General features: G+C 41.3%; 3 protein-coding genes across 5 annotated transcripts in view; 2 read left to right on the top strand and 1 right to left on the bottom strand.

The window, feature by feature from the left end:
- The first annotated feature begins 651 nt into the window (after positions 1 to 651).
- mfsd1 (major facilitator superfamily domain containing 1) lies at positions 652 to 10,759 on the top strand. Of its 2 annotated transcripts, XM_027280659.1 has the most exons (17): positions 652 to 933; positions 1,114 to 1,166; positions 1,363 to 1,475; positions 1,555 to 1,597; positions 1,684 to 1,751; positions 1,972 to 2,080; positions 2,174 to 2,276; positions 2,738 to 2,836; positions 3,174 to 3,285; positions 5,335 to 5,391; positions 5,776 to 5,932; positions 6,593 to 6,690; positions 6,785 to 6,897; positions 7,013 to 7,060; positions 7,217 to 7,283; positions 10,103 to 10,208; positions 10,496 to 10,759. In XM_027280659.1, exons 1-17 carry the CDS (start codon positions 777 to 779, stop codon positions 10,553 to 10,555), a joined length of 1,563 nt encoding a protein of 520 aa, XP_027136460.1. In that variant the 5' UTR covers positions 652 to 776; the 3' UTR covers positions 10,556 to 10,759. The 2 variants fall into 2 exon arrangements, with proteins under 2 accessions (XP_027136460.1, XP_010740083.1); XM_010741781.3 differs by lacking the exons at positions 10,103 to 10,208; positions 10,496 to 10,759 and adding an exon at positions 8,353 to 9,971.
- An 83-nt stretch (positions 10,760 to 10,842) lies between these two features.
- On the bottom strand, positions 10,843 to 12,395 carry LOC104927663 (P2Y purinoceptor 3). The gene has a single exon (XM_010741788.3). It carries the CDS (start codon positions 12,211 to 12,213, stop codon positions 11,224 to 11,226), a length of 990 nt encoding a protein of 329 aa, XP_010740090.3. The 5' UTR covers positions 12,214 to 12,395; the 3' UTR covers positions 10,843 to 11,223.
- Positions 12,396 to 12,724: 329 nt separating this feature from the next.
- Positions 12,725 to 12,858, top strand: part of schip1 (schwannomin interacting protein 1) — a 191,945-nt gene continuing 191,811 nt past the window's right edge. Inside the window, exon 1 of one of the 2 annotated variants that reach the window (XM_027280289.1) lies at positions 12,725 to 12,827. In XM_027280289.1, the coding sequence (XP_027136090.1) occupies positions 12,805 to 12,827 (23 nt within the window). In that variant the 5' untranslated portion in view covers positions 12,725 to 12,804. The remainder of the gene's footprint in view (positions 12,828 to 12,858) is intronic. The other variant, XM_027280290.1, reaches the window with a different exon arrangement.

Raw genomic sequence — 12,858 nt, 5'->3', positions numbered from 1 at the left:
GAAAGTGTAGCATACACTACAGGATTAGAAAGAAGTAGAAAAGGCAAAACAAAAACAAACAAAACTGAAATTAAACAGACAGAAATATAGATAGATAGATAGATAGATAGATAGATAGATAGATAGATAGATAGATAGATAGATAGATAGATAGATATACTTTATTTATCCCAAGCTGAGAAATTATAGTGCAGCAGCAGCATTACACAAAGTGACAAGTGACAACATAAGAATAAAAATATACTATAAAGCAAACTATACATAATAAAATATCAAAAAAGCAATAGTAAATACGATAAAATAAAATATATTGTATATTGTATAATATATCTATAACCTACACAATAAAAACGAAGAACAATCAACCTTCAAACAGACAAGTACTGAGGATAAAAGTGGCATGATATATAAAAAGAGTATTGTAATGTAAAGTGACCATAGTGTAAGAAATATTGTAAAGAAAGTGACCATGATACAAATAATAATAATATTATTATAGTAGTAGTAATTAAAATACAAATATTTAAATGAGTCAATATGGCTCAATAAAAAATGACTACTTTTATCTATGTCGAGAGACTTTTATTTTAATAATCGCTTCTCTAAAAAAAATAATAATAATAAAAAAAATCAATGTCCCATGAGCCTCTTGTACTTCACCGGATATGCTGCATGCTACGAGGCGAAACGCCACGTGACATTCCTGTCGGGTCATGTGACCGCGTCTTCCTCGCTCAACTTTTTCCTGCCCGTAGAAATCCCAAAACAAACGAAACATGGCGGACTATGACGAGCGGCAGAGCCTGCTGGGAGATGAGAGCGACGGCAGAGAGGCGGACAGGGGACCCGGCAGACCGATGCCGGCTATCTGCGACCCCAGCCACTTACTGCACCGGGTGGTGGTCCTGGTGTTCATGTGCTTCTTGGGATTCGGTGAGACCTGAACACTTCATCAAGCACCCTTAAGTGTTTATTGTGAAGATTCAGGACTTAAATTAAAAAGAGGATATATGTAAATACAGTGCTGCTTCCTGCTGTGACTCATGTAATGTTAATTAAATGCTGTGTCATCATATATATATAAAGTATGATCATGCAGTTTTCTTGTTCCAGGAAGCTACTTCTGTTATGACAACCCAGCTGCACTTCAAACTCAAGTCATCCGGGTAATTCAAACTTTACATCTGTACAGCTGTGCCATGAATGCAAGCAAGTCACATTAATCAGACACTGTCACGTCTAACAAGTCTGCAGTTCAATGAACCACGCACAAAAAAAAAAAAAAAACACCCTGTGTTTTACATCTAGATTTGAATTTGCAGCTGACATGAATCTGATCTGTTTCCTCCCTGACTGCACCAGGATCTGAACCTGAACACTAAAGAGTTCATGCAGCTGTACGCCTGGTACTCTTGGCCCAACGTGGTTCTCTGCTTCTTTGGGGGATTCATGATTGACAGGGTTTTTGGCATCAGGTAAGTTTATTCACCAAAAGTGAAAGTGAAAGAGTTTGCCATCTTTCATTATTTATTTATTTTTTTGATTGTATTATAGGTTGGGAACTATCATCTTCTCCCTCTTTGTCTGTGTTGGACAGGTGGGTTTACTTTGAATACTACATGTGAATGTGCCGGTTCTTTTGTTTTTCTTTGTTGTATTTCAACTTGTTTCCGTTCGGCACAGGTGATATTTGCCACAGGAGCTTGGTGGAATAAGTTCTGGCTGATGGAAGTTGGACGTTTTGTATTTGGGTGACTATTCATTTTATGAACATAATCTAACAAACTGTTATATGTACAGTATATAGAGGCATGGTATCACCACACAAACTTGTCTTTCATCAGGACAGTCTCAAAAGATTCGTCTTAGAAAATCTTAACCCAAATACTTCAAAAAGAAAAGATCCAAGTTGGTCTTGTACAATCACATTGCTCTTACACCCCCCGTCCCTGGTTGTCTTTTCCTGGGCAGTATTGGAGGAGAGTCCTTGGCTGTAGCCCAGAACACCTATGCAGTGAACTGGTTCAAAGGAAAGGAGCTAAATCTGGTGTTTGGCCTTCAGCTCAGCATGGCTCGACTGGTAAGGATGCCGCCAGCAGAACATGAAGTCACACACGATATACAAAATGCAGTGCAAGTACACTCACACTCCTCCCGTGCATAACGTCTCAAGGGCAGCACAGTGAACATGAACATCATGGGCTCGGTGTACAGCCAAGTGGCAGACCTCGTTGGCTCTCCAGGACACACTGCACTGGGTGCATCACTCATGATAGGTATGTATTAGATGCTTTTTCTTTTCTCTGGGCATGTGTGTGTGTGTGTGCACCAAGACTCGAATTGAAATGTTAAACATTAAGACTCAGATTACAAGCACCGTCTCTCAGCCTCTGTAAGAAATGATCTCAGATAACACAGCAAGCAGAGACAAGAGAGAAGTGATACAGAGAAGTAAAAGTGCTGCTTCAGATGCATCACGTGGTTTTGAAATGTCAGTTCTTACTCATTTTGTCCAGTGACGTTTTTATTTATGCTGCGAAAGTGCCTTCCACTTTTTGCACACCTTGCAGTTGTGTCTTCTCTTTTATCATCTCGCCACTGTTGATTAGACTTTAAACTGACCGTTTGAGATTAACTCACGTGAACAGCAGAATCCATCAGCGGTTGTAGTAGTAGTAGTAGTAGTGTTATAACTAGAGTTTACATTTCCTTACTTTCTTTTTTTTTGCCTCCTCAGCTGCTGTGACCTGCCTGTTTTCACTAATCTGTGCCTTGGTGTTGGGGTTCCTTGATAAAAGAGCAGAGAAGATCCTCCACAAGGAAGAAGGCAAAACGGGTACTGATACCAAGATTGTTTTTGTCTTTGTTTTTTCCTCTTTTGGCCACAGCTGTCAATAACTACCAGCGTGGACCATGATAAGAGAATGTTTTGTTTTCGTTCTTTATCTACCTACAATTGACTTTCTGCCTTAACAGTTCCTTGGCCTCAGCACTTTTTCTGTTGTGGCTCCTTTTAATGACAGCGTCCGTTCAGTTCAATTTGTGGTGTGATTTTTTTTTACCTTTTTTAGAATGAATGGCTTCTTTCGTCTGAGAAGTCACTGCTGTTCTTTTACAGTTGTTAAAAGCACATAATGCTCTTAAACTGTGTGTGTGTTAATTTCCTCTGTTAGGTGAAGTGGTCAAGCTGACAGATGTGAAAGACTTCCCCTTACCCCTGTGGCTCATCTTTATCATCTGCGTGGGCTACTATGTCGCCATTTTCCCCTTTATCGGACTGGGACAGTGAGTATTGCTGATACACATACAAACATATTCATTTCTATATATTTTTTATTTTTTGTTCATACGCCACCGGTGTTTTTTAGATCAGAGCTATGCAAGAGTTATATGTGTGTACATATTTCTTATAATAAGATAAAACCCAACATTTTATGTTGTGTGTGTGCATGTTTATATGTTATACACTCAGCAATCCAATACAACTGTTCTGCCATAAAGTCTACTTTTATGATGTCTGTAATGTTCAGTTTTTGTTGGCACTGTCATAAAGGAGTTAATTCAGTTATATGCTTTACCACTGAGGTCAAACTTGATGATACGTTGTATGGTTTCTAATATTCTGGCCCGCTTATGTATGTAAATAGGGAGGACACAAAATTAGAAGCACCTATAATGCAGTTCAGTACAACGCCATCTTTAAATGTAGTAATTATAAGTTTATTCAGTACAGCCTTTTTACAGTGCAACGTCAAAAAGTGCTCACGAGAGCGCAGTGTTCAAAATAAAAGCACAGAACAATAAAAGAGGAGCGACTACGTGACATGAAAATGCAAGACAGCACAGGGTGAGACAAAGGCTAGTTTCAATAAACGGGTCAGGGCTTTAAGAGACCTACTCTGACCGAACTACTCAGCTGTTATGACAAAACTGTTACACTGGACTGCCTTACACTGTCAACGTGAATCTCATAAAGTGACCACTGAGTGTGTTTTTTCTAATACCAACAAATCCCATGAATACAGTAAGACCACAAACACCTGCTTTCTGCCTTTCTGTGTATATATAGTTTCATTTAAAACATCTGAGCCCTTCCTGTTTGTCAAACCTCATTCCACAACAACACAAGCTATACTTTCCTAAGACCTATTACTCACTAAATCAACAGATGCTTCACTGCTTCACGTCTGTCTGTCTTTCAGCCTTTGATTTTACAAAGCTCTTGCCAATCACTACCAGTCTGTCCCAGATTTACACTTGTGCACTTATCGGCTCCTTTGTCTTTATAGCTTCTTTTGTCAATGCCCTCTTCGATCTCTTATGTCTCCATGTCCGATTTACTTTGCGCGCCTCTGGTTCTGGCACAACACCAGCTCCACTCCACATAAATACAAACGCTGCCTCTGTGCTTTGACCTCCCAGTCTGGAAAAGCAGGGACTGATCTAACTAGCTGAGTACTTAACTGACTTAAGGAACAAGTAAATCTTTCTGTCCATCAAGACTCTGTAAATCACAGAAAGCTGATGCAGAGCAGCCGGAGGACATCAGAGGGAAAACCAGAAAATCATGTATAACTTATAGGGTCTAAAGGGGCGACATTCACCCGATTACAAGTCAGTGTAGCACTGAAATAATAGTGAAGATGTTATTTTAAGGTAGAAAAGTTACATAAAGATGGGTCAATTGTATCACCAACTACAAGGATTCGTATTTTCTATGAAACTTAGTTCCAACAGAGAAAATTGAGAGATGCCATTATCAGCTAATAATTCTGAAAACGGCTTTGTTTGCTCGAATGATGAAACAGAATATTTGGTTTAGTGCTTGATTAAAATATCTGGGTCATTACTTGTCCCTCGAGTAAATAGAAAATATAAATCACTTCAAGATGGTATTGTTGTTAAATTATATGGTGTGAATGAAATGGAGAACGTCCATTAAATTGCCCGTGTCTGAGGAGTGATTTCAACAGTACAACCGTACAATGCTGTGTTGTCATCGAGCCACAAAGGAAAGGGTGGTGGTGGTCACAAATGGAAAGAGGTTTGACAAATGGCTTTGCAGTGAAAGAAACCAATTGAAGCTATCACAACCTGTATTTCCTTCGCTGAAAGGCACTCTCAAATCACTTAGCAACTGACATGGTGTTTCCACAGAGGGTCAGTGCTTACAAAGCAAATAGTTGTTATGCAAATTAGCAGCAGCTCGAAAAACACGCACGGAGGAGCGAGAGGCGCGTGCTGCAGGAGCCAACTCGATTTCTCCTCGTCTCATGAGTATAAAGGCTGAGCAGCACTGTGAGCTCATCGTCTTGTCTTTTTTTTTTTTTACAGGGTGTTCTTCATTGAAAAATTCAACTTCTCCCCAGCTCAAGCCAGAGCTGTCAACAGGTAACTCGGACCAGGTGTAATAGGCCATTCAGGGCCAATCTACCTTAAGGCACTAACACATAATGGTCTGATGTATCTTGCATTTCCTTGTGTGGGGCATTTTTCTTATATCAGTGCATGACTGGCCAAAATACAGAGAAATGATAACCTGCCTGAAAAATACTAAGAAAACTTATAATAATAATAATAAAAGCCACATAATCATGATCTAATTTCACTACAGCATGACTTGTCTCTGTGATATAGTTGCTTGGAGGCTTGGTCTCAATAGTCTCACTGTTACAGTATGGGGGAGTTAATGTGGGAATTTTCCTACTGAAAGATTAATGTTGAGTACATACCTCTTTAGTATTCAGCCCGTGTTCCGTTCTCTATCTTCCCCAGTATTGTGTACATCATCTCAGCCCCTGCATCTCCAGTTCTGGGCTTTATGGTTGATAAGACAGGGAGGAATGTGATTTGGGTGATAATAGCCGTGGTCACCACACTCTGCGCTCACATGATGCTGGCCTTCACCTTCTGGAACCCCTGGATCGCTATGGTAATGCCTCTGCTACCCTTAATGACGCACCATTGCCCTTAACAAAAATGTAGTTGTAGGATGAAAAATAAATGTCAGAACATTCACTGGGACTGTTAATGGCACCCTAATCTCTATAAACAGATCAATGTAAGTTTGTTTATGGATGCTGTATCTATAGATAAGGGACCAAATGCAGACGTCTGTTTAAAGAGATTGGCAGAAGTTACTCTCCTGTATCAAGGGGTTAATCAGACTGCAGAGGAAATCTTGGCCCAGATATTCGTAATCCGTTTTCTTGAAACATCGACAGATGCTTCCCCCAGAAGCTAAATTATTGGCAGACGATAGCTGATACTTTCCGAGATTGATGACATCAAAGATGGATGGAAAATCTGAATTTAAAGTTATTGTTGTGGAGTGTGGAGTGTAATTCCAACCTTGTGTGGTTGGTGTAATAGACGTTTGCATATAAAGAAATAAAAACACTGAAGGTGTTTCTAGTTATGTCAGAACTAATTCAACACAAGAACATATCTTTCATACCTCAATGTCCAGAATATGGTATTCTCATAGCATTTTATCTATTTTAGGTCGTATATAATGTTCAGGAATTCTGTGCAGAGCCTTGGCACATTTAAAGTAATGACCACATGTGTGTGTTTTCTTCTTGTTTTCCAGTCCCTGCTGGGTTTATCCTACTCATTACTGGCCTGTGCACTCTGGCCCATGGTGGCCTTTGTGGTACCTGAGCATCAGCTGGGGACAGCCTATGGCTTGTATGTACCGATCTCGCGCACACATTTGCAGTTAAAACGCACACTGTTCAATATTGCTGTTTCTCTTCATTGATCTTATGGCTTCGTCCATCAGCATGCAGTCGATCCAGAACCTGGGGCTTGCTCTCATTGCCATGGCAGCAGGAGCCATCCTGGACAGCAGAGGATATCTGCTTTTGGAAGTGTTTTTCTGTGCCTGCGTCTGCAGTCAGTATTTTTTGTCTGTCTCTGTGTTTATGAGATTATAGTGTTTAAAAACTCCTGTTAAGGCTCTTCCGAGTGACTCTATCTGTGATCTGCCACATTGTTTGTCTTCTTGCAGTTGCACTGATGGCAGTGGTGACGCTGTACTTTGTGGATTATCTCAGAGGTAAGAGGAAACTTGCTTCACCTCTCTCCTTTTTTTCCTCTCCCTTTTCTCATGTGACATCTTTTCACTTTACTCCATCACTCTTCAGCACACCACTCTCCTTACCACCAGACTCATTCACTTCTTAATCTCTCCGCATCCCTCCTCTCGATTCAGGAGGAGATTTGAATCGTTCAGCCGCAGCCAGAGCCAAACTCCAGAAAGAAGCCACTTCAGAAGCAGAGTGAGTAGCTTTGACCCTTCTTCACCCTCCATCACTGCTTTTCCGCCCACTTACCCAACAATTAGATGAGCATCTCAGAAACATAATTAACAACCCACTCATTTAATCAAGTGGCGCAGGCATATTTGGGATAGGAATGAACCTGATGCCGTCTATTCCGTTCTAGTCTTGAGTGTCCAGTGAGATTAAAAATAAATGATTTAATAGACTGGGCATGATTTTCAATGTGATACACTCAGTATCGATGTTTTCTTCATAAGTGACTCTCAAGCGATGTTTTTATGGATTTGTTCTTTGATCCCATATTCTGCACTCCAACCACATGACTCACATGCAGAATTGCAGGATCAGTCTTCGTTTTACTGTAGATCTTAAACTCCCAAGTTTTGCCTGTTTACAAGGTTCAGGATTGCAAACAGGTGATGAGTCACGTTATTGTCGATATGTTGGCTGATTAGGCTTTAATCTATTCCTGAGCGGCTGCTCTTGGCTCTGGTGGTACAGTGCGCCAGTCGTCACTGTCGATGTTCGTTTATTTCCATGACTTTAAATTTAAAGAAAGAGAAACCTGACCAAACTACAGGTGCGAATGCAACCAGGACGTGTTATCAGTGCTATATTTTAGCACTGTGCTGTTTCACTGTGCTTTCCTCATTTATGCTCATGCAAAAAACAGTTTTTGTTTTTGTGGCTTTCAGTAGCTGACATTTGCAACATGATGGAGGAAATGGCTGCTCTCTGCAGACCACATTTATTTAGGTCGCCAAATTTGTGCATAATGGTGATCATAAGACATGTCGATAGCACACCACCTGTGGTCTTTTTTGTAGCTGAAACAAAACAGAAAAAAACCACACGTGTTCTTGTGGTGATTTAAAACAATGTTCCGCTCTCGTGCTCAGCATGCGAGCATTCACATCGAGGTCACATCTGTTGCTGCCTATCTCTTCATTAATCTAAACTTTTTATTCTACTGTATAAACATGATCTGTGTTCTATATATAGTTTGTTCTTATGTGAAAATACAAATTTATGTTTTCTGATGCGTGCTGTAACTGATATTTTCCAGATGATGATGATGATGAGGGAACACACATACTCCTGGGCTTCAGAGCCAGCAGTCTGCACTGTTCTCCCCAGAGATATCAAACAACTGCCACGGGGCAGGACTGCACTACTGACTCCGCCCAGTGCTGTCACCTGTGGCTCTTCCCACCTGAACTGACTCATTATGTCCCTATCGGGACACTGACAAATGACACATCCCAGTTTGGACTCCACAGCACCTCTTCGACTTCTCATACTGACTTCATCTTTTCTGATATTCGCCACTAGTGTGGGTGTGTGTGGGTGTGTGGGTGTGTGGGTGAATGTGTGTGTGAGTCAGATTTTTGTAAGTTACAGAAGAAAGTTAAGATTCCATTTTAAATATCCGGCAGAAGACGAGACTTCTGTGGAAAAGATTCTTATAATAATCCAATTGTTTTATATGTACATAGGTTTTTATGGGGTTTTATTTCTTTTTTAGTTTTACAAATTGTTTTCAGCTGGACTCTGTTACTTGCCTTATCACAGACAACTCAGCAGTTATATACATGCATTCATTTGTCAGCATTCACAATAATTGCAAAATTCTTCCTTAGGCAAAGCGAGCTCGTATTCAACTTTAATCACAGGCATCATTGATCTTTTTATGGCGGATAATCTGAAAAAGAGCATAGCTCTTTATTGTTTAAATCTTTATTGGTCAATTCTTTTAATTCTTAATTCCTTTGTCTGCTCTTCGCTGGTTTTCGGAAGTTCATAAAAATTAATTTTGTGTTGCATCATCGAGTGGTACATTACTGTAATGATAAGAAAGATACGAGAAAGAGAGAGGCACGCTTTTGAATGCGTCTACCCGTGTAATGATATTCACAATTTAAACTTTTTACACTTTTTATTAATGTGACCTTTTAAATAATCGGTTGCACATAATAATTGTGTTTTCCAGAGCGTGTTTTACTAATTTATCAAACTCAGGTAATTAACTTGTTGTAAGCACTGCCCTAATTTGTTACTTACTTCATCCGAGCAGTGACACAGAAGTATTCATGCACTCTGTTCAGTTCGCACCATTCCAGTAACGTAGAAGGATATTTGTCTCCCTGTGTTGTTATCAGGGTCGCAGACTGTGGATGATAAGCATTCACTACCTCAGTTGGGCAAATAACTCATAAAAGCATGAAGAGTAACTCAACACCTTTTTGACCTGCCATGCTTTAACTACATTTTGCTGCAGTGATGTTTGGTGCAAAAGATCACCGCACCTCTCCATGATGATGCTGCTGTGTGACCAGAGGTAAAACTTGACTTGAAACGCAGCCTTTCATTCTGGTGTTGAGTTACTCTTTAATGGCAAAAGCCCAACACGCGTAAGAAGACGGTCAGTACTAAAGTTAAAATGTTGTGATCGCACATTAAAATGACCACTGTGTCATAAACCTGTCACTCATTTGCACTATGGTGTTATGACAGCAGTGCAGTGTTTGCCGAGCATAAACTACCAAGTGGTAACTGATGTTGAGCTGTGACTAAAAAAGTAAGTCACTTAAAAAAAAAATATTTTTCTGTTGAACCAAAACACATCTGATTCCTTCTTGTTCATGGAACAATGGCATTTAATTAAACCCAAAAGTTTTGAAAGCCTTTGACTTCTCTTGTTATTGTTCATCTCCCCGCCTTGCATTACACCTGCTACCCTTTTTTAGTGACTAATCCTGCTGCTTGTGCTTGTGTTAGTGTTGCTGATAAAGATGGTGACATTATTATTCCTGCAGGACTAAAAGGCGACCCAGTAAGATGACAGAGGGTGAGCTTGCTAGACTAGCACCCATGTCTGCTTTTGGCTTACGCAACCGGTACCTCTCCAGGCTGGGCGCGCCGGTATGCACACACACACACACAGACACACACACAGACACACACACACACACACACGATTAGACACAATTCAAACAGAAATCCATTTTATTAATTCATCCAGCCTTTCTTGACACCAGCTGATTTATTTATATATATATATATATATATACACACATATATATATAAAGGAGGCTAGGAAGGTTGGTTTTACTGCTTCACTGTATAATTAAACACAAGTCTGTTTCACTTCAACTGGGTTTTTTTTTCTCTCGCTTCACTTAATCTTTCTTTTTCTCTCGGCTCTCCAGCTCCCAGACCACTGCTCGACCCATCTGTCATCGCTTGCCCACAGGAGTGTTCTGAAATGATGCCCTTCATTCAGCTGTCTGCTCCTCCAACACTGACTGTAGCTCTGTGTCTCTGGACAAGTATGCACTTAAAAAAGAGAGGGGATGCTTACACAAACTGTCCCCCTTTTTTTGAAAAGCATATAGCACTTTTGTTTTCCCTTCACGGTATTTTTAACCTTAATGTGGGTTTTCTGACTTTAATCACATTAGAGAGTTTTGAGCACATCTTAGATCTAATTTGCTTCTTTTTTTTCTTTTCTTTTTTACAGAAAGCACACAACAGAATATATTTTTCAGGAGATTGTATCATAAAAAAAATTTGACTGATACTCTTAGTGACTCAACCCTCTTCAAACGACAGAGGGCACCAACTCCCTCAAATGTTTAATGTCACCTCTGGACCACAGTATGATTGCCTCTTAACACCAGCTTTTACAGCCTCACTATTTGTTAGTTAGTTCCTTACTTTTGCCTCCCCTTCAGGTTTTATAGGTAGCAGTAAGTTGGTGTAAGTCAGAAAGCCTCACACTCAGTGATTCCCATGACCTGTTGAATGTCAAATACATATTTTTTCTATTTAAAATAAAATGAGTTATTAAACACAGCTTGTGGACAGTGTTTGGTACAGTCCCAGTGTCTTTTGCTGTCTGTCGACTCGTGATAAAAGTCCCTCTGGTGGATGCTCTCTAATCTCCGGACCTGTTTGTGCTGCCATCCACCACACACACGCTGGGCTGCACTCTCTTCTTCCTCGTCCACAGCCAGGCCCGGATTTTCTGGCGGTGCCGTCCAGAGCCACAAAAGTAGAGGAGAGGATTTGCGCAGCAGTTAAAACTGACCACAGGTTTCCAGGCCTTGAAGGAGATCATGGCCGTGTTTAGGAGGTCACAGTCTCCGGGCATGTAGACCCTCACAAACAAGTAAACTGTCCGAGCGACGTGATAGGGCACAAAACACACCACGAACAGCAGTATCACAATTAATAAAGTGTACAGGGACTTGTTGCGCATACGGGCTGTCCTGGTATTAGAGATGCTGCCTGCGGCCCTGCAGAAAAGCACCTTCATCATGGAGCAGTAACAAGTGATGACAATGAGGAAAGGCAGGAGAAAACCTACTATGGCTAAAAACAACCCATAGGGGAAATAAGCGTTAAAGTGGCCGGGGTTAGTCATTTCAAAGCACACGGTCGTGTTATTGATCACACCAGTGTGCGCAAAAAACAGCGTCGGTAATATCTCAACAGTGGCCAGAAACCAAACCGAGCCTGACGCATAGAGGGCGAGTTTTCTGGTCCTAAGGCGCACGGCGGGGATGGGGAAGCACACACCGAGGAACCGGTGCACGCTGACGCAGGTGAGAAACATCATACTACAGTGGAGGTTGACAAAAAAGAAGAATCTGACGGTCTTGCAGATGATGTTGCCGAAAGGCCACAGTCCGCCTTTGGCATTGCTGATGATGAGGGGTGGCAAAGCCAGCACGTAGAAGAGATCCGCCATGGCGAGGTTGCTCATGTAGATGACTGTGCTACTCCAGCGGCGCGTCCGGCTGAACACGGACCACAGCACGGCACTGTTTAAAGTCAAGCCCAGCAGAAACACGATGCTGTAGCAGACTGGTAGAAGGATCCTCTGGTAGTAGTTAGTCACTGGACAGATGTGAAAGTCCTCCATTCAAATAGATCAACTCAGGTGATGATTTGGGGCGGCCTATCAGTTAATCCAAACACATAAACCGGCTCTCCTCACCTGTCTGCAGCTCACCTATCCACCGCGTAACAGTGACGTGCGCTTTGTGTAAAAGAACACTTTGTGCAGTTTGTTTGTTCAACTTGTACGTCCCTCCTGTTCCCAGCCCACACCTGTGTGTGTGTGTGTGTGTGATGCAAACCATTATAACACCATATCTATGATATGAGCAAATAGATTGGCACACCGTGAGACATTTCAAAAGCCAAGCATAATAGCTGCTGTGGGATGCGATTACACTTCCCCAGAGAGAAGAGGGTGCAGAATAATTAATGCTGTGATTAAAGCCAAGTTAAATGACACAGTCAACACACGCGCAATAGGCGCTGTATATATACATACATGGGAAAAAAAAAAAAAAAAAAACGCGCACACACACAAAACGCGCACACGCTCAGCATCCCATTGGCTGCCCAGAATTCTCCCAAGTCTGGTCTCTCTCCGGCTGCTCCCGACTCAAAGTGTTCACTTCATCTCTGTCTGACCGTGCAGAGAGAGAGAGAGAGAGAGCTCATCATGCTGAGGAACGGCACGTACAGGTTAGTGTCACATCCACCGACTCATCCCGAT

Source organism: Larimichthys crocea, chromosome VII (genome assembly GCF_000972845.2).
Source record: "Larimichthys crocea isolate SSNF chromosome VII, L_crocea_2.0, whole genome shotgun sequence".
Classification (NCBI taxonomy): Eukaryota; Metazoa; Chordata; class Actinopteri; family Sciaenidae; genus Larimichthys; species Larimichthys crocea.
This window is presented reverse-complemented; position numbering and strand designations above follow the sequence as displayed.

Coding starts and splice junctions, on each gene's coding strand:
- mfsd1 (XM_027280659.1), top strand. CDS start 777: ATGGCGGACTATGACGAGCGGCAGAGCCTGCTGGGAGATGAGAGCGAC. Junction 7,061..7,216: donor CTTTGTGGATTATCTCAGAG/GTAAGAGGAAAC, acceptor CTCTCGATTCAG/GAGGAGATTTGAATCGTTCA. Junction 7,284..10,102: donor GAAGCCACTTCAGAAGCAGA/GTGAGTAGCTTT, acceptor TTATTCCTGCAG/GACTAAAAGGCGACCCAGTA.
- LOC104927663 (XM_010741788.3), bottom strand. CDS start 12,213: ATGGAGGACTTTCACATCTGTCCAGTGACTAACTACTACCAGAGGATC.